Genomic DNA, 21,643 nt, shown 5'->3' with positions numbered 1-21,643 from the left:
ATGTTTGCATGAAATTCCGGCTAGGGGGCCTTGGAACTCTTTTCCTTGGTACCCGGGACAAAACCTAACCAAATTCCAAATTGGATCCCATCACTACAGTGGTTGGGCGGTTGGCTAACCCATGGGATCGGATGGGGTTAGGCTGGACTGATGGATCCGTAAATCGAGATTTAATTTCTATTATTACGATAGATGAAGTAAATTCCGGATAGAAATTGTTCTATGGATAGGAATCAACGGCTGTGCCTCTTGATGGGGAAAAAAGTGTTGATCCTAATGATCCAAGTGCAAGTTTCTTCCTTGATTTGACCAAGTACCGTTAAAGGTGCAGTCAGATCAGTTGATCCGTAATGATCTTGACTACGCTAGAGTAAAGAGTTATCCTGGTGGAATCGCCCATGCTTTCCGGGTAAAGGAAGTTTTTCCGGTTTCGGTTTTGGACAAACCGACGGATTAGTCTCTTGTCCGGATATCCGTGGGCGAGGCCCCGAGTGTGAGACCCCTACCCGCGCATGATGTGTTACTTCCGCTGCCAGTATCCTGAATCCGTTGCTCGGTGGGAACAAGGATCTCACAGTTGGTATCAGAGCTTTTTGGTTAATAAGGATCAATCGAGAAGCCAAATATATCAAAAATTTATCAAGAATCAAAAAGGTTGTAATTGTGTGATATAATTCATACAAATTGATATTCAATCTCAAAATTCATAAATTAGTAATTGGGTCTTCAAATGGAAGTACCGCAATTATATAGAATCCTGACTTGCTTGAGGCCTAGACATGATGGTATTTACCTTATAATTCCAAGGGCCTTGACTACCTGTATATACCGAGAGTATACTGCAGCTCTTTACTGACAGTATATACGAGTAAATCTAAGACTTGAAATTATAAGCGTTAATGCTATCTAGATGATGAATTCGAATGTGGTTGATATGATTTTTAATTTTGTTTGAGAATCGATGAATTGATTTGGATTCTGATTGAAAAATGATGATTTCCAAAATTTAGTTGAAATGTAATAAGCTGAGCGAAACCACAATGAGGATGAATGGGACGAGTCCCAGTGATGATATTCATAACTGGAATGATGATAATGAATTCAGCAAATCACTATGAGATTAGTGGGTTGTGCTGTCAAATTGTTACTGTTAACACTTGATCAGTAGATCAAGTTAAGGGATGACAAATTGGGAACTTACTTGACTGAAATTCCCGTGGAGGAATGTTCAGAAGAAAATTTTTCGGTCTAATGGACCATTATCATGTTAAAGATATGAATGATATGATCTGAATATTAATGATGAGTTCTATATAAGGGATATTTATCCCAGTGTTCTGTTGGGTTGACTAGAATATAAGGAACCCAAAATAAAATTGGATGTTAAGAAAAAGAGTTGTCCTCTACTTTGCGAGATGAGGACATCTCGCACTTTTTAAGTGGGGTAGAATGTAAGATTCCTCCCCAGCCTTCGAGGTATACAGGAGTAAGAATCTCCATTTTTGATCTTATAATTATTCCCTCTCTAAAATAAAAGAAAGTTCTGTTTAACAAAGGAAGACCCTTTTCCTAGAATACTTCTCAAGAGTCCCACCTGTTTTAAGGATTCAGAACAATGAGTTCAGAAGTGAGAATCGATGTTTTGGATATCAAGGTTTTGGTCTTCATTCGAGTACGGCCCAAAAGAAGTTCTTTATCTCTTGGGGATTATACGAAGTTATCCCCCAGATATTGTGAGCCTTATATCTGAATTCAATGAAAGTAGGTGACTTAGCCTACAAGCTTCTTTTATCTCTTCATCTCAAAATTCTTAATGCCTTCTATAGAAAAATGTGTCAAACCCAAATCATGGAAAGACAGTAAAACTTCAGTGGCAAGTTACCGTTGGCTTCTAAGTTACGCTAGCTCCTTCCTTTATATAAGTCGTAACTTTTACTTGTCGCTCACAGTAATCTTACTTCCATCGATCTCCTTTCTTTCTTAATCTCCTTCATGGCTTGGCAACAAGAACTAGTTTTATCCATAATGATTCCTCACCTTCAAGATGCAAGTGAATCTGTGAAGAAGGATTTTATAGAGCAGTATGAGCGCTCACTTTTCCCTCACTTGGGAACTTCTGTAGCGCAAACCAAATGGCGGACCTATCAAAACATAACTAGGGTAACACCCTGGGGTCAGCAGCACTTTCGTAACAATGTCCGCTTGGCCATGGTTATTGAAGCTTTGGGTTTGGGTCCCCGATACTACTGTGTCATGAGATCAAGGCATCTTGGGTTTTCTGAGCGGGTCTTCTTACTGGCATGTTTTCTTCCTCATGAGAAGATATGCCTTTATCCCGTTTTTGGCTTGCCTCTCAGAGGTCCTTTTGTTAGATCACCTCATACCACTGAGATAGGTGCAGCAATAACCAACAGAATTATTCCCATAGATGAGTTACCTTATACTTGTGCAGCTTGTGAGGACTGCTTTTGTGATCATATGATGGACGGGCTTATGGAAGTGTAAAGAGTTCTTCTATCTTTACTGTATAAGTTCCGAGAATGAATAAAGTTTAAATCTTGTTCTTATTTTGAATCTTGCTCTCTTTAAAGCGTTTCTTGGTGGTTAATCTTGATTAAAATTTTTCTCTAAGTCTCATATTCGTGCATCTTGCAAAATTATCCCAGTTTGCGAGATGAGGACATCTCGCATTTTTTAAGTGGGGTAGAATGTAAGATTCCTCCCCCACCCCCTTTTTGATGTCTAGTATCTTTCCCTGTAATCAATCCCTCTTCAGAAATATAAAGACCTTGTTTCTATCTGTTTTAGCCTAGAGAGAGAAAAATATTCTAGAGAGAGAATATTCAGATTTTGAATAATTTTGGATAGAAAAAGATCTCTTCTAATTCAAATGAGTTCCCCTGAAACAGAAATTCAAAAAGAATTTTCCAATGTGCAATTGGAATTAATTGGAAATAGGTATAAAGAACCTTAGTCTAAGGGTCTAGATTTTCAGAAATCTTTAGACTATGGTCCAATTAAGGTTCCTATGGGCCAATAGCATCAATCCATGTGTAGGGAGGAGATAAATCCAATTTGTAAAAAGAAGATACCCAAAAATGAGTAAATGCTCACATAAGGTGAAGAGTTGAAAATGTACAAGGTTTATTAGTAAAAAACTATGAGCAATATTAAAAATATGAGATATTTTGGGTATCCAAAAATGAGTAAATGCTCACATAAGATGAAGAGTTGAAAATGTATAAGGTTTATTAGTAAAAAACTATGAGCAATATTAAAATAATTCCATTATGACACATATGTAAGGAAGGGGAATTCTTTAAAGGAGGTGCATATTTCACATAAGATGAAGAGTTGAAAATGTACAAGGTTTATTAGTAAAAAACTATGAGCAATATTAAAATGATTCCATTATGACACATATGTAAGGAAGGGGAATTCTTTAAAGGAGGTGCATATTTCACATAAGATGAAGAGTTGAAAATGTACAAGGTTTATTAGTAAAAAAAACTATGAGCAATATTAAAATGATTCCATTATGACACATATGTAAGGAAGGGGAGTTCTTCAAAGGAGGTGCATATTTCACATGCTTGAATGAGTTTTAAACTCATAAAAATTGAGATATTTCATCTCTCCTCTCTCCTCATTCAAGTCTAGTTCCAAAAAGTTAGCTTAACTGACCTAAAAATGGTCAAAAATTGACCAAACTGATTTGGAAAATTCTAGAATCAGTTTGTTTGGTTAGGAGCTCAATTTTTCCTATAAATAGAAGCCTCCCCCTTGTTGAAAAATATATAGTGTTTATGCATCGTTACTCTACTCCACCTAAGCCAAGAACTGTGAATTCATTTAATAATTCACTAGTTTTTGGAGCTTCCCTCTTTCTTCAATCCCCATTAGTGTCTCCATCAACATACTTAACCAATTGATTGGTTGGGGGCCTCTACCGTGAACAAAGAATCAAGCAATTTGTAAGGTAATTAGTGAATATTGATCTTTCTATAATTTCTCAATGTTTCTCTCTTCTCAACCCCTCTCAAGCTTGAGAAGCTTAATTGGTATGATTTTTTTAAATGCTATTAAAGTTAATTGGTGAATAGTAGTGAAGAGTTACATAATTTAATAAATGCTATTGAAGTTAATTTTTATTTATGTTTAAATTCTAATGGTTTTTATGTAATTTCTCTCTCTCACTCAAGAAATGGTCATACTCATGACCCATTCTCAATCCACATGAAGCTTTTCATAAAGCTTTTCCTTAATCCAAGATTAAGCTATGCTTGAGGCCAAATTAATGGCTTTTTCCTATGCTTTTAGTTTATGCATATTGATGATTCAATCCATTATAGATTAATGATCCAATTAGAGATCATTTTAATTATTTTCTTAATGATAAGCTTTATCCCTTAGAAAAAAATTAAGATTTATCAGTCATAGCAGCGGAGCTATGGCAAAATTTTTATAAAAATTATGCATAAAATAATTTCATTTAAAGCATAAAAAGAGGACTTCCTACCATATTCTAGGAATTATCATCCTAGATTAATTGAAAGAATTTTATTATAATCATGGAGAAATTGAATTTTAATATCATGCATAAAGGATAATTTTTTTATATTAAAAGTGTTACTTTTATCATTTTTAATTTTCATGCATAGAAGTATACATAAAGGAAAATTTTTTATATCAAAAGTGTTACTTTTATCATTTTTAATTTTCATGCATAGAAGTATGCATAAAGGAAAATTTTTATATCAAAAGTGTTACTTTTATCATTTTTTAATTTTCATGCATAGAAGTATGCATAAAGGATAATTTTTTTTATATTAAAAGTGTTACTTTTATCATTTTTAATTTTCATGCATAAAAGTATGCATAAAGGAAAATTTTTTATATCAAAAGTGTTACTTTTATCATTTTTAATTTTCATGCATAGAAGTATGCATAAAGGAAAATTTTTATATCAAAAGTGTTACTTTTATCATTTTTAATTTTCATGCATAGAAGTATGCATAAAGGATAATTTTTTTATATCAAAAGTGTTACTTTTATCATATTGGATTTCATGCATAGAGGTATGCATAAAAGTTGAATATTTTATTATAAAAGTGTTACTTTTAGCATAATTGAATTTCATGCATAGAGGTATGCATAAAAGATATGGGAAGTGATAAGATATGATAAGATGCATGTGGATATGGATATGGATGTGTATGTATGAATGTGGATATGGGATGTGGATGTATAAATGAGGATGTGAAAATGGAGATAAGCATGTAGATGTGGATGTATGGATGTGAATGTGGATGTATAGATGTGAATGTGGATGTGGATGTGGATGTATGAATGTGGATGTATGGATGTATGAATGTGGATGTATGGATGTGAATGAGGATGTAGATGTGGATGCATGGATGTAAATGTGGATGTGGATGTATGGATGTATGCATGTAGATGTGGATGCATGAATGTGGATGTATGGATGTGAATGAGGATATAGATGTGGATGTATGGATGTGAATGTGCATGTAGATATGGATGTATATATGTGAATGGGAATGTGGATGTGGATGTATGTATGCATGTGGATGTGGATATGGATGTGTATGTATGAATGTGGATATGGGATGTGGATGTATAAATGAGGATGTGAAAATGGAGATAAGCATGTAGATGTGGATGCATGAATGTGGATGTATGGATGTGAATGAGGATATAGATGTGGATGTATGGATGTGAATGTGCATGTAGATATGGATGTATATATGTGAATGGGAATGTGGATGTGGATGTATGTATGCATGTGGATGTGGATATGGATGTGTATGTATGAATGTGGATATGGGATGTGGATGTATAAATGAGGATGTGAAAATGGAGATAAGCATGTAGATGTGGATGTATGGATGTGAATGTGGATGTGGATATGGATGTATGAATGTGGATGTATGGATGTGAATGAGGATGTGGATGCATGGATGCATGGATGTAAATGTGGATGTGTATGTATGGATGTATGCATGTAGATGTGGATACATGAATGTGGATGTATGGATGTGAATGAGGATATAGATGTGGATGTATGGATGTGAATGTGCATGTAGATATGGATGTATAGATGTGAATGGGAATGTGGATGTGGATGTATGTATGTATGTGGATGTGGATGTATGAATGAGGACGTGATAATGAATGTATGCATGTGGATGTGGATATGGATGTGTATGTATGAATGCGGATATGGATGTGGATATGGATGTGTATGTATGAATGTGGATATGGGATGTGGATGTATAAATGAGGATGTGAAAATGGAGATAAGCATGTAGATGTGGATGTATGGATGTGAATGTGGATGTGGATGTGGATGTATGGATGTGGATATGGATGTGAATATATGATATGTGACGTGAAGGAATCTGAAGTGAAGAGATGGAAAATGATGTGATTGGATGAGTACACATATAAAAAATGTGGAATAAGTAATGTGGATTGTATGAGGGATAATGTGGAAAAATGAGAGTTAACATAGAAATTGTATTTGTAAACTGTTTGTAAATGCTGTTTGTAAATGGTTGTTTTATGTCAAGAATGCTGGGAAAGCATTTTGACCGTCTTGTGATTAAGGTCGTGGAGACCTAACTGATAAAGTTGCAACTGCTGACGGAGAGTCAATGGAGGACGTCTCACGTAGCAAGGTCGGCCGAGGTCTTGACCAGCCTCTGTTCGATTAAAATGGTGAGCTTCCGGTACGGTGGATGAGGGACCAAGGAAGCGGCCTATGAGTGAAGCGCTAGGTCACCTGCGAAGGATCCTAGAGGGTGCTGACCATACGGTGCTCGGGCTCTGGGTCGCCTAGGATACCCACGCGTGCGTCGAGGAAGATATTGGAACAAGGAGTAAGAGTTGTTTTCTGGAACCGGGCATGGATCTGGTTGACTGACCTTGCTGGTCCTCAACGGATGAGTCCATGGCTCTTTTATATGGATCTGTTGGTTGATCTTGCTGATCTTCAACGAGAGTCCATCTTGATAAGTGATTATATTGTTGAGTATTATGGGCTAGGAACTATTGAAACGGCCCCTGTGTGGACAGGTGGTGAGCGTTCTAGTTGCCAATGATGCCATAGATACTCTGATGAGTGAATGATGGGAAATTATCAATCAACTGGATAAATTGGGAGATTGTGATCAGTGGTACTATGGTTTCATTAAAGGATTGTTTTAAAGTTAGCTGATGCTAAGAAAAAGGCAATTTTCATATTGGGTGTGTAAGTGGTGTGGCTAGTTTTATGTTTGCATGAAATTCCGGCTAGGGGGCCTTGGAACTCTTTTCCTTGGTACCCGGGACAAAACCTAACCAAATTCCAAATTGGATCCCATCACTACAGTGGTTGGGCGGTTGGCTAACCCATGGGATCGGATGGGGTTAGGCTGGACTGATGGATCCGTAAATCGAGATTTAATTTCTATTATTACGATAGATGAAGTAAATTCCGGATAGAAATTGTTCTATGGATAGGAATCAACGGCTGTGCCTCTTGATGGGGAAAAAAGCGTTGATCCTAATGATCCAAGTGCAAGTTTCTTCCTTGATTTGACCAAGTACCGTTAAAGGTGCAGTCAGATCAGTTGATCCGTAATGATCTTGACTACGCTAGAGTAAAGAGTTATCCTGGTGGAATCGCCCATGCTTTCCGGGTAAAGGAAGTTTTTCCGGTTTCGGTTTTGGACAAACCGACGGATTAGTCTCTTGTCCGGATATCCGTGGGCGAGGCCCCGAGTGTGAGACCCCTACCCGCGCATGATGTGTTACTTCCGCTGCCAGTATCCTGAATCCGTTGCTCGGTGGGAACAGGGATCTCACAAATGCTATGTCTGATGGTGTACAAACCCTCTCTGCAGTCTCTGACTTTAATAGTGTTCTCTCTGAGTCTACAGGTAAGAAGAAAAAGCATTGATACATCCACAATAAGATATTTTACATAGTAAGATTTCGAGTAACCATTCTTGAATGTTTATGCAGATAAAATTCCAATAGTTGTTGCCATTCAAGGTCAATCAGTGACAAAATCTACTGCATCTAATGAGCATGTTTCCCTTGGTAATGTTATGTTATTTTAATCATTATCCCTAATAGATGTTTATCAATAGTTTATTAGTACATTGATACTGACCTTGCATTACCCATGACATGTGACCTCTAGAATGTGAAAAGACCCGAGGTACTCCTATTAGTAAAAATAATGTGTCATATGGAATGGAAGAAGAAATTCTATCTAGAGAATCAAAGAAGAAAAAGGTTGTTGATAACAAATCGCTTGCTGAAGGTAGTACACTTGCTCAGGAGTCACTTGTTTTTTTCATCACTCATATCTTCAAATTGGTATTCTAATGCATTTCTGTCAGTCTCATAGCTTCAAATTGGTTTACTTGCATGATTGTTAGACATTGAGGTGGTAGGACAAGGCCTCGAGGATGAAGACTGCACTTTGCAAAAGTTTGGTGCTGCTGCAAGATAGAGGAAGAAACCAAAGACTAAAGCCAATATTGGAGGTGAGATTCAAACTAAGGTATTTCCTAGGTATTTTACACCTTGACAACATGACGTAAAGGAAAGAAAACAAGTAGCACACACAAACAATACACTAGGGAAATCCAAAAAAGAGTCATCACGTTCTACTACTGCACCATCTAGACCTAGAGCATACGAGCAATTGTAGTCAATGTTTCAATGTAATTGCAAGTACTCCAAGTCCTTTCTAGGACGTGTAATAGACTTAATCAAACTTTCGAAATATCTATTCATTGGAACGCATGCATTTTTGGCCACATTTGTGTATAAATTTCATGCTCTAATGCTCATGTTTGTTAGTCATTGAAAACCCATTCATGCAATGTATAGAACATGATTTATCAACAACAAGCTAGCAATCCCACAAAACTAATCTATTAACCTCTGTAGCCTTCACCTCCCAAAACAATCTAGCCCACAGATATTTCCTTTGATTGGGTAGGAAGCTTGATTTGCATTTGACCGAGGAAATTTGACCACGTCAGCAGCACACTCTAGTCGCACAACAACCACTTTCAATTGTTCATGTGGGAGAGCTCTCTTCACAACAGCCCCTAATTCTCTATCATGCTCACCCTTACCATGTCCCAAGCCAAAAAAAATTGCACGTCATCTTCAAGCCAGTCAAACCAAGATATCCGCCCACAAAATAAAATGGTCTCTTTGCCTTGAATTGGAATGTTGTGCTATCTGACCAAACATAGTGCTCTCGTAGTAGTACCCCTTGTTTCTCTAGCCATGTATAATGAAGCATAAAACAATGTTGCACAAATAGAGTATCATGCTTCATATCATCAGAGAGACGAAGAAAAGAATAGCTTTTTGAATCTCAGCCCCTCAATTCGAATGTGTGTTATGTGCACAATGTTGAAATTTGAGCAAAATGATGAGCTATGGTGGATCAAACACTAGAATCAGCATAATTAACAAAGTGATTAGCAAGTGATTAAGATGTAATTAGTGAATAATTAGCACATAGATTAATGTAGGCATGGATACTCAAAAACCAGCAAATTCTCATTAGGGCTATGCCTCAATTTATAGAGTTTACATCAAGCATCTAATCCCATTGATTTCTCCATGATTCACTCCTTGAATATCTCCACCTCTTGCCTGATTCTCTCCACCTCTTCTCTTTTCCCTGATTATCTCCCAGAATAACTCCACACTCCTAAATTCTCTCATGCTACCCTTTATTCTCTCCCAGTAGATTCTCCTAACCTTTTCACAGGTTCTTTCACAATTACATCTCCTCTTTTACAGCCTCTATCCAAGAGCTTGTTCCCACACACACCCTATTCACTTGTATATTTCAACACCTCCCCTCAAGTGAATACTCCTAGTACACCTAGACCCTATACCAAGTTTGCCTCCCTTTACTTGGTAGTCCGCGACCAGTGTCTACTCCTCCCCTCAAGTTATCTCAGCACACCTGGACCCTGTATCAAGTTTCTTTCTTACTTGACAGTCCGCGACCAGTGCCTCAAGTCCCTAAACTCTATAGTCCTTGACACTCTCTCTCTCTATGTGTCCAAGGCTACTATAAGTGCCCGTGACCTTGACTAAAGTGCTCACACATACATCTACCACTTGGCCTACATCATCGGTGGCTCAGAGGTGGTTTTACTTTATTGGGGCAGGTTACATTGGGTTGTGGGGTCTCTCTCTCTCTCTCTCTCTCAGAAAAGATGATCCGACTCCACTTCTCTTGGAGCCTCCATGAAGTTTGCCGATGTCGTTCCTTCTTCACTGGGTTTGCTGTAGCAGTCTCTCGCCATGTGTCCTGGCTTTCCACATTTGTGGCAAGTGAAGGTCCTCCCTCCTACTCTGCCTCTTCCTCGTCCTCGTCCTCGAGAGAATCCTCCTCGGGTGAAGAATGCTTTTTCCTCTCCTGCTGTTGAGTCGAGCTCTTTCTTCTCTTTGCCTCTGCTCTCTTGCTCCAGTAGAGCTGCTTCTATCTCGTGTATCTTCAGTTCAGGCACATTCTTTAGTGTTGCTACAATGTTTTCATAATCTCCTTTATCCACACTCTTCAAAAGTACAGCTAATGCTTCATCATCTTCTACCTTTTTGCCAATAGCTGCCAGCTGTTGCTTAATGCTTTTATATTTGTTCAAGTGTGTGATTAAGGGTTCACTTTCCTTCATGTCCAATTTGTAAAACTGCATTAATAGATTTATCTTGGAATTTTTTGCTTGTGTACCAAATAATTTATTGAGTTCATCCCATGCATCTTTTGCCCACTGTATCCCTGTGATATGGTGAATGATCTCATCATTTAAACTGAGTGCAATAAGCCCCAATGCTTTTTCATTCCTACACTTCCACTCATTTTCCCCTCTCTCTGGGCATTCATCTCTCCCTTCAACTAATCCCCACAGATTTTTCCTCATCAGCAAATACATGGTTTTTGTTTGCCATGTATAAAACTGTTCTCCATTAAATTTGGCTATTTCCTGTGCTGAATTCATGGTGATGTGAAGGGGGTCTTACCTCTTGATCCAAATTCAAGATTCAAGGGCAGTGTCTACCCTTTTACAACTCAATCTGGTGTTTAATAGATGATTACAACAATTTTATCAACATAAAATCACCAGAAATTACATTAAATTGAGAGTAACCAATTTGTACGGGATGGTTGGAGTATCAAACCAACTCCGATTTGCAATCTGAAGCTTTAGGGATCTGTATCAGATACCTAATGGTTAATTTGAACCCTCAATTGCACCAAAGTACAGTGATTAGCACTGATTAATCACTGATTAGCAAATTAATGCTCTGTTTTGTGTGCAGAAAACAGAGTATGCGGGGAGTCCAGATCTGGTGCCTTCCACTTCAAATGAGCTCAAATGCTTTGAAAGACATCAATAGCAATGAGTCTAGTAGAGGATTAAGCCAAGAAACACAAGATTTGACCAAATAATGAAAGCTTAATCTCTGTTTTACCAAAGTCACCTGCAGATTTGATGAAGAGCTTGGATCTCTCTGTAGACTTGATGAAATTGATTTCTGTCTTCACCAGCTTGTAGAACATGCTTGATTACCCCTTGTGCTAAAGGGAATTGAAGACATTTGAACTGAGCAAAGAGAAATCTTAATTCTTCTGCAGAAAAACGGCGCCTGTTAATTAGCGAAAATCGGCGTTGATTCGTGGCGGTTTGCTGCGTGGAGTAGATGGGCTGGTAGCCAAGGACCTTAGCTAGCTTAAGCTAGAAGCTCATGACCTAATTTCAAGTATGCTAAGTGCTAGAGACCCTCCACTGGCTGGGGGTGAAGGGGAAGAGTGAAAGCTTACTAAAAACTGATTTTTTTGCTAATTATTTTACTAATCCTAATTAATTCACTAATGGGCTCATAAATCTGGTTGATTCTAGGCATGGCTCTGATACCATGTTGAAATTTGAGCAAAATGATGAGCTATGGTGGATCAAACACTAGAATCAGCATAATTAACAAAGTGATTAGCAAGTGATTAAGACGTAATTAGTGAATAATTAGCACATAGATTAATGTAGGCATGGATACTCAAAAACCAGCAAATTCTCATTAGGGCTATGCCTCAATTTATAGAGTTTACATCAAGCATCTAATCCCATTGATTTCTCCATGATTCACTCCTTGAATATCTCCACCTCTTGCCTGATTCTCTCCACCTCTTCTCTTTTCCCTGATTATCTCCCAGAATAACTCCACACTCCTAAATTCTCTCATGCTACCCTTTATTCTCTCCCAGTAGATTCTCCTAACCTTTTCACAGGTTCTTTCACAATTACATCTCCTCTTTTACAGCCTCTATCCAAGAGCTTGTTCCCACACACACCCTATTCACTTGTATATTTCAACACACAATAATAATTACATGCTTTGAATACCAATGCATAGATTGAATCTCATTTTACTCTTGAAATGAGCAGCTCTCAGCAATGTCAACAACATACACAATAATGTCAGATGAAAACTACATCACACACTCTTTAAACTACTCAAAGTTGTGTCAAATAAACTTTGCAAGGTGAGTCCAAAACAAGTGTACTAATTCTTTGCAAATCATTTGTTTGATTATCAACTCTTTCCTTTTCTTTGTTGTTCCACCCCTACATCCTCAAAAACCTTCATAGGAACAATTATTTCACTGTCAAAAACCTCACGTCGGCGGCAAGAAAACCAAATTTTGTGGCCCACACTTTTTTCCTCGTCCTATTGTGCAATCTAGATGATGAAAACTAGAAGCTATAGGATTTTCGCATAGCACACCTTCCTAAATAGATGTAACACTTTTGAAGGTGTGATCAATAGATCTGCATGTTAAACTACCACCATTTCTTTGGCATATCTCACAGTTGCACAAACAACCTGCTCCATGAAATCCATTACTAGGTTATCGCATAAAGTTGATTAAATCTTTGAGAAACATCATTTGTACATGCTTAATACAGCAACATGTGTATCTATCTTTTAACTTCCTTACAGAATAAGGCTTCAAGTATTCAAATGAGCGTTGTTGAATTGCAATATCTGGGTGTTGCCCTTTGAATTCCAAGAAAAGTTCTACTTACAACAATAGAAAATTCCGTGTTTATTACATTGCATATAATAATGTTGAAATAGAGGTAATTAGCATAAAATATTACTAGAAATCCAAAGAGACATGACTACTAATTAGTAGACTAGACTACTGTTTATAGTAGACAAGACTACTAATTAGTAGATTGAACTACTATATAGAACACTGAACTACTAATTCATTGACTAGACTACTAATTAGTGGACTGAACTATTGTTAAGAAGGCAACTTATGATTAGTAGACTGGACTACCAATTAGTAGATTGAACTATTATTTGGAGACTAAACTACTAATTCATATCATGTCCACTGTTATCAGTAGTGCAATCTACTAATTAGTGCCTCCTAAACAATAGTACAGACTGCTAATTAGAAGTTCACTCTACTAACTTGTAACTAGTAAGTAGTTTAATCACCAAAACAATAGTCCAGTCTACTAATTAAAATTTTAGTCTCCTAAACAGTACTCCAATCTACTAAATTAGTAGTCTTCTCTACTAAAATCAGTAGTCCAATCTACTAATTATTAGTTCTGTCTACTAGAATGAGTAGTCCAGTCTACTGAATCGTTGTCCATTCTTTTAATTATTAGTAGTACAATCTCCTAAATACTAGTTCATAACATTCTAGTAGTAAGTAGTCCAACAGCTAGTAGTCCTATTAGCAAAATCGACCCATAACTAGTAGTTGTGTAAACAAGAGGCATAATTGAGGGACTTCAAGTAAATGAATAGGGTGTTGCACAAATGACTTTGGTTTCCCTTTGTCTACCTATTTTGTTTGTGCGCGTGTCACGATATTTACTGGTGCGATATTTCTAGGCTACACACTTATAGTCCTGATGGTGGCATGGTTATATGAAGAAGTATTACATTGGCGTGATATGGACAGTCCTTGATCATATGATAAACACCACACTTAACACATGAAAGAGTTGGCATGGCATTAGTTTGAGAGCTGATATCAACTTAGTGTCACCAGCACTAGCCATATTTTTAAGAGGACACTTTGCTACTCAATGAGGTCCACTACAATGATAACACTACTAATGGTCACTTTTAGAATGGACGTGTCACAGTCCTAGACTATTTCCACATTCCTGCATTTTGCTACCGAGTTTTCCGGTTCTTGCAAGGGCATCTACACCAAATTCTCATTTGGCACTATGGCTTGAAGCAGCTTTTTCCTGTAATTAGGAACAAAATTCAGCATTTGAACCAAGGTGATGTTCAATTTCATCTTGCTAAGATCCTCGCACCATAGGTCATATTCCTTCACGAAATTGCTACTTTTCTCCCTATTAAATGGCATGCCTTGGTTTCTCTGCATTCTTCCTTCTTCCTCTTTTGCTTCCATTTCCTACTATTACTGACTTCCCCTTGACAATGTTTTGGTCTTGATTCCTTCTAGATTTCCTTCCTTTTCTTCTCTTGAGACGCTTCTACTGCTTTGGGATGTGATTGGCTCTAGTTGGCACTTAGGCATAGGCTTCTTTCTTATGCCAATATCCTCTTTTCTTGACCGAGTTTTTCCTATCCATATTTTCCTCACGATGCTCTCCCAAGGGGGTGGGTTTTCTTGCATTGTCCTCACCATCCCTTGTGTGCTCTCTGTGTACCAACTTGGTGATTTTTTCTCGGATCCTCTCTCGCCCTGCCCACTATTCTAGCTTCTTTTTTCTGTTGGCATGTTAGGTAGTAACATGTGTGAGACATAAATGACCATGTCCAGCTAGTCATAGTGTGTGGACATGAAAATATCTGCAGATAGACACATAAGAAAATGGAGAATCATAAGAAAATTTGAAACAAGAAATCCAATATCAGCATGTTGTTAAAGCTATGTTTATATTACACTGACAATTTTAAGGAAACCTTGGTCGTTGGCCTTGAATGTACAGGTCTCCAAGGGTATAGACATATTGCACTATGGCAACCAGTCCTTCCTTCTTAGTATGCTTGAAGCCAACCTTGGTCGTTGGCCTTGAATGTACAGGTCTCCAAGGGTATACACATGTTGCACTATGGCAACCAGTCCTTCCTTCTTAGTATGCTTGAAGCCAACCTTGGTCGTGGGCCTTGAATGTACAGGTCTCCAAGGGTATACACATGTTGCACTATGGCAACCAGTTATTCCTTCTTAGTATGCTTGAAGCCTTGTAGCCACCCCTTCCAATGATGTAGCATATTCCCCAGTTGACACACTCGATGTGGTCCCTTAGAGCTTGGCTACATGTAGACCCAAGCCCCAACCCTGAATCTTGTTGGAGCCCAAACTCCATTCTCATCTCTTGTGTTATGCAACATAAGCTCTTACACCTTCTCCCTAGGTCTTCTCACATTACTGGAAGAGGCCATGGTGGTAAGAAAAGAGAATAGGCTTCCTGAACCTAGAGTAGACTAAAGAGGGATAGAGTTTCTACAGAATGGAGAGGGAGGAAGCTTGAGAGAGAGAGAGAGAGAGGGAGATTGAGAGGGAGGGAGCTTGAGAAGGAGGGAGAGCTTGAGAGGGATGGATTTTCTGCAGCAATGGATAGCTTAGAAAGGAAGAAAGAGGGAGAGGGAGCTTCAGACTAAGGGAGCTTGAGAAGGAGGGAGAGCTTGAGAGGTATGGAGTTTCTGCAATAATGGAGAGCTTAGAAGAGGAAGAAAGAGGTTCAAAATGAGCTTTCCAAACCTAGAGTATGTTGGGGGGAAGTTTCAGAGGGAAAACACACTTTTGGGAAAAAATTAAAAATTTTTAATTTTTAGGGTTTTTAATCTGCACGATTCTAGGTGGGGGGACCTCTAAGTTTGGGCCCAGGAGGTAGGGGAACAAGAGTAGTAATTAGGCCCCATAAGCAAACCAAAGCCTAGGCCCCCTAGGGTCAAAGAAGTCAAAAATGTGCACCCAGCCCTCTTCCTATTGGTCCATTCCTAATCAAAAGTTAATCCACGAGGCCCTCTTTGGGTCCCAAAAATTCCTAATGACAACAGGTGCTTCTAACAGCATGATCTTGAGATGCCAAAATACTAAGTCGCATTCTGCTTTCCAGTTCAAATTTTCCTGCCTCAATAGTTTGGTCAGAGGTGTTTTGATCTGCACCATCTTTTGATTTGAGGGGGCTGCTACATGGGCGAGGTATCTAAGCATTCGGCTGTGCCATCTAGCTTGCCCCAAAAATCTTCTCAACTCTTTGTCATTTTTTGGAGTTGGGGATTTCTAGATAAGCTCGACCTTGTCCAGGTCAATTTTTATTCCTCCGTTGGAAATGATGTGGCCTAGTAGCATTCCGATCTAGAAAGCAAAGGCACATTTAGCTATGTTTAGGCTTAAATCTGGAGAGTCTGCATTTGGCCAAGCACAGGTGTAGGTGCATCAAATGTTGAGACGTTTTGCCAAAAACACTAAATTCATCAATGAATACCAGCATTAAGGTAGTCATAAAATTTTAAAAAAATCTTGGACCATGCGTTGAAATGTGGTGATAGCATTCTTCTGACCAAAGGTCATGACGTTGTATGCAAAGGCTCTCCATTCTATGATGAAAGTTTTTCTTCCCAAGACTATTTAAACTTGATTATATCCACTAAACCCATCTAGGAATGAGTACATCTCATGGCCTGCCACACAGCATCAAGCATGAAATCTGTGAATGGCAAGGGAAAAGGATTGGAGACGGTTGTTGCATTCAGCTTCCTGTAATCTATACAAACCCTCAACTTTTGGTTTCTCTTGGGCACAATCATGATGGGGGAAAATCATGTCACCCGATTAATCAAATATATGAATCGGACTTGTAGAAGCTTATCTATTTCTTCCTTCACCCTTTTGGCATAGTTTGGGTTCATTCGGTATCTTTGTTGTTGGATGGGGATGGCATCTTCCTTTAGATTGATCCGATGTTGGTAGAAGAGATAGGATCAATCCCTTTCATCTCGGTGTAGCTCCATGCAAACACATCTTTGAAGGAAGTGAGAAACACCCAGACTTCCTCTCGAAACTCATGTCCATCTTGGCACTAACCCCGACCATCTTGGGGTCATTATTAATTTTGAGGTTCATTTCTGTCAATTCATCGTCTTTGACCATTTGGAGTGCTTGAGATCCTTTTCTGCTCTAATGAGTTGTTGTAGGCTCGGAGTAAATCTTCAACTGGCTATGCTGCCCTAAGAGTTTCAGTCCTCAGTTGAACAAGGTCAAGAGTAGCCACTTGCAGCCCCTCATCCTCGAGGTTGATATCTTCTTCCTGCTCTGCCATATCTATTGCCACAGGAATATCCTCTTTTACCTCCGCTACAGATATATCTTCTTCTTCAGCCTCCTGCCCTTGCTCTTCTAGAGATTGCTGATGGAAGACAATGTACATAACGAATGCCATGGTTTCCTCAAGCACTCTACACTTTCTAGTGTGCAAGTTACAACTGAATTTATATTCCTCAGGCAGGCTATCAAATCTTCTATTCACATGGTACCTCAGCCTGTCAATGGAGACAATATGATTTATATGCACAAAAACCTTTTCACCTTCCACAATTCTTCCTGCCTCTGTCAGTTGTTTGAGAAGAGCACCACAGGGAAAGCTGCTTATGAGGAGTCACTGAAGCAGCAAATAGAAGAATCCAAATCTGCTATAGATGTGGAGACTGTATAGATGGAGCTGCATACAGAGAAGGTTGCAGGAGCTGGGCTCTAACATAGTTGTCCATATTGAAGATGAAACTTCAGAGAATAATTTTGACTTGACAAAAGCATGCTTGGCAGCATTGGCTCGTAAGAATGAGTATTGCTCAGATACTATCATTCTTGCAATGCTCTAGTAAGTGTCTTTTATTTTACATTTGTTTGCAAAACAATCCTTATTGTACCTCCTCCTTTACACCTTACCCTAATTATTGTTTTGTCCAATGTAGCATGATGAGAAGCTGGCTGAACCATGCTGTACAGCATACAGTTCATATTATTGATCCTGCAATTTCCTTCAAGTTAAGAGATCCAAAGGAAACTCCCATGGATATTTCCAATTGGTTCAGACACTGTGATTTTGATCATGTTGATATTTTGCTACTTCCATACCATAACAAGTATGTGGGTGACTGCTTCTTTTGGGATTTTTCTTCAAGATTGAGTACTCTTGTAGCCTTTGATTTCTTAATGCTTTTTTCCTTATGCAGTGACCACTGGAGCTTTGCTTCTATTGACATCCAGCAGAAGCAATGCTTTTTATTCAACTCTCTTAGAAACACACATAGAGGTGTGAAATTGTAAGTGGTTTGTGTGCTATTTTTAACTTTAAACTTCATTATTTGGATTTAATGCACACTAACTGAATTATATGTATTGCAGTTGTATTAGAAGGCTTCTAGATGCATTGGATCACTGTCCTCCTAATGTCAATCTTTTGGATTCAATAGAGCCAATAGATTTAGAGGTAGAAAGTTGTTCCCTCTACTGATGTCTATTTCATGCTATGCCTTTGAACTTATTGAATAATTTTATTTTGTTCAGATATTGACAGTTTCTAACATATCTTTCCAACTATCCAGACACCACAACAAGATGATTCAAGTAGCTGCGGCTGGAGAGTGCTGATCAGTGCCAAATATATACTTTCAAGCTATTTTGAGATAGGACAGCCAGACCTTGTAAGAAAAAATAATTTTCATTTAGCTTCAAAATAATTGATATTGGTACAAAGTGTTCTAAATCATCATATCTCATTGCAGATGAGAGAAGATAGCTTCAGCTCGAACTATGTATATAGTTTCAGAGCTGATATAATTTGGAAGTTTTTGAAGAATGCCTCCCCCAAACCTATTGTACCAGCTACTGTCGAGTTGGGTGAGAGCTCTAAAGTCTGAGAAGGTGTCATACACCTTGATGACACAGATGATGCAGATGTGGTGCCACAGGAACAAGGACCTAGTGCTGATGAGGAGAAGCCACAAGAACAAGGACCTGCTGCTGCTGCTGATGTTATTGAGGAGATGATGGAGCAGCAGCAAACAGATGCTCCAGGGGCAGTAGAGGAGACAATGGAGCAGCACCAAGAGACTGTACATGACAGGATGGAGTAGCAGAAAATAGATTCTCCAAATAAAGATGATACGGTGAGCTTGGACCATGTAGAGCAGTCTCTAGATCAGCCTGTAGATAAATAGAAAATTGTTGTCAAGAATATGTTCTACATATATAATTAAACACTTCTGTATAGAATTTTACTTTATTGAATATAATACCTTTGTTTATGGAGTCTGTGTTATCTCAATTTTCAAATTTTCAATGTCTTTGCATTTTATTGAACTCTCTCTTCTTTTGAGCACCTGCAAAAAAGCAATATGAAACAATAGGGTAAAGTAAACTAATAGCAGTGCTTAATGAGACTAGGATAAGTCACATGGTATACCTTCTTATTGTTGTAAATAAATAAAAAGTCCTTTGAAATAGAACCTTCTGTCTCAAATAGAATGTCATTGCGCAATTGAGCTAGGGAGCAACATTGTCTTAATGAGATATTGACTAGCATATCACCATTCTCAACAACATCAATATCAAAAAGTTTATTTTTTGCACCAAAAGAATCTTCATCTTGATCCATTGGGCATTAGGGGAAGGTTGAGGTCTATGGGGGCCCTTTAAGCTGCCATATTATGTTTTTAAGTACTTTTGCTTAAGGACTCTAAGCATACTTTGACTAGGCCTGACAAGGGGATCTTTATGCAATCATTATTTGAATTTCTATTTTTTCAAATATATATTTGCTTGAGCTAAAATGGGGGTAACTTTTTGGTTTCCCCAAATTCAAAATGGCTGAAAAGCCTTCCCTCCTCTCTTCCCTCCACGTTTAGGTCCCCCCCCACTTTCTCTCTCTACATTCTCTCTCTAAGACGCCCTCGTTTCTCTACCACTCTCTTTCTCTTCCCCTTTCTCACATTTGGGTGTGCCATGGCTCTGCATCTCTGATTAGTAAGCTTCCATAACCTTTGCACTTCCAAATGCAGATATCTCACACTCTCTCATCCTCCATGCCTCATCTTTTTATCATTTTCTGCTCTTTCTCTCTCTCTCTCTCTCTCTCTCTCTCATGTCTTTCCCCCATTGAAGTGCAAAAAATCCCTCTGTCAACCTCCATAGCTTCAGAGCTTACCATTTTCCATTCTTGCATTGTTTACCATACATATCCCCTACTTCTGTCTGCAATCTACATCTCTCTCTCTCTCTCTACTGCATTATGCTGCAAAACCTCAATCTACCATTTTCTATGCCTCTTGCCATCTTCCTTGTCCTTTCTCCTATTACCTAATCAGAAGATCTATGACCTTCTAATATTTTTTACAGCAAAACTTCATTGCACTCTCCTCAGAATACCCTATCCTCACTCTTGCATTGTGTTCTACAAGAAGCTCTCTTCAGCATTGCCTAACCCTAAAGAAAATGCCACTTGAAGATATATCTAACAGAGCACCAAAGTTCAGGTTACATGTAGATTTGGCTGCTGAGTATGCTACCATCCGCAGCACAAAATCAAGTGGTGTGACCGATGTGCCATTGGGTACTCTTCGATCACAAGGGCGAAAATGTATTGACCTCTGGACGAATGGATTCATATACCCTATTGACCCGCTCACCAATGCTCCACCTCATTTTGTTAATATCACTACATTTCTTAGTTATGTAGGTGATGGAGCTAATGGTCTATTTGGCTATTGTAGGAGGCTTTCTTTTGTTGTAGCTCAGGAATCGCATTCAAGACTGCATTTCCGAGGCTTATGGCTTGAGTTGCAGAAGCAACACAAGAAGGACATTGATAGGCTTGAAGAAGTGGTGAACAACTTGAAAACTCAGAATCAGGAGCTCGAGAAGAACAACTTTTTGCTTAAGCAGGCCTTTGATATTGAACGGGACAAGGTGAATGCAGCCAAACAGGATGCACGAAACAAGCAACGACACCTTGCAAGCCTGAAGAAGCTTCCAGTAGGCTTTCGACAACGGAAAAGAAAGCGTCAGTCCCTAGAAACCTTGGCAACCCTAAGTGGAGCAAGAAAACGACGTGTACGAGCAACAAGGTAACTTCTATTCTTGCCATTGTTTTGCAGGCCTTTCTGTTTTGTGAAACATATTGATATATTTATGTTCCATGTAGAGATATTGCTGGGGATATGATGGGATATGAAGGTGGTGCTGAGGAATGTAGAGCAGGCATATTGAAACATGTTGTTAAGTTATCAGACATATATAAGGTGCTAGAAGATCCCACATGCAAAATATCTAAGCAAATCTGAAACAAAATTTCTGGAGAGCTGCAAAATATGGTAAGCCCCATACAGATTATGGATGCATGTGATAGTGCTGGTGTCAGTAGGAAGGGATATGAAGCCATCTACAAGGTGTTTACACTAGGTCATCGTGCTAAAGGTTTTCTTCGACCCATGCTACCAACTCCATACAGTGTAACCATGGCAAGAAAAAGTGCAAACTCAGAAATTGCGACCATGTTAGGTGGCTGCCGTCATGTGGAGGATG

At 38.6% G+C, this 21,643-nt stretch overlaps 1 protein-coding gene across 1 annotated transcript in view; it reads left to right on the top strand.

Moving 5' to 3' along the window:
• Positions 1-21,402, top strand: part of LOC147610445 (uncharacterized) — a 42,486-nt gene extending 21,084 nt beyond the window's left edge. Inside the window, exons 2-3 of the mRNA XM_086786569.1 lie at positions 20,932-21,186; positions 21,264-21,402. Of these exons, the coding sequence (XP_086642695.1) occupies positions 20,932-21,186; positions 21,264-21,402 (394 nt within the window). The remainder of the gene's footprint in view (positions 1-20,931; positions 21,187-21,263) is intronic.
• Positions 21,403-21,643: the final 241 nt, after the last annotated feature.

Source organism: Cibotium barometz, chromosome 49, assembly GCF_041138505.1.
Source record: "Cibotium barometz isolate CiBa-2024 chromosome 49, ASM4113850v1, whole genome shotgun sequence".
NCBI classification, from domain to species: domain Eukaryota; kingdom Viridiplantae; phylum Streptophyta; class Polypodiopsida; order Cyatheales; family Cibotiaceae; genus Cibotium; species Cibotium barometz.
Note: the sequence above shows the minus strand (reverse complement) of the source record. Positions and strands in the feature narration are given on the sequence as shown.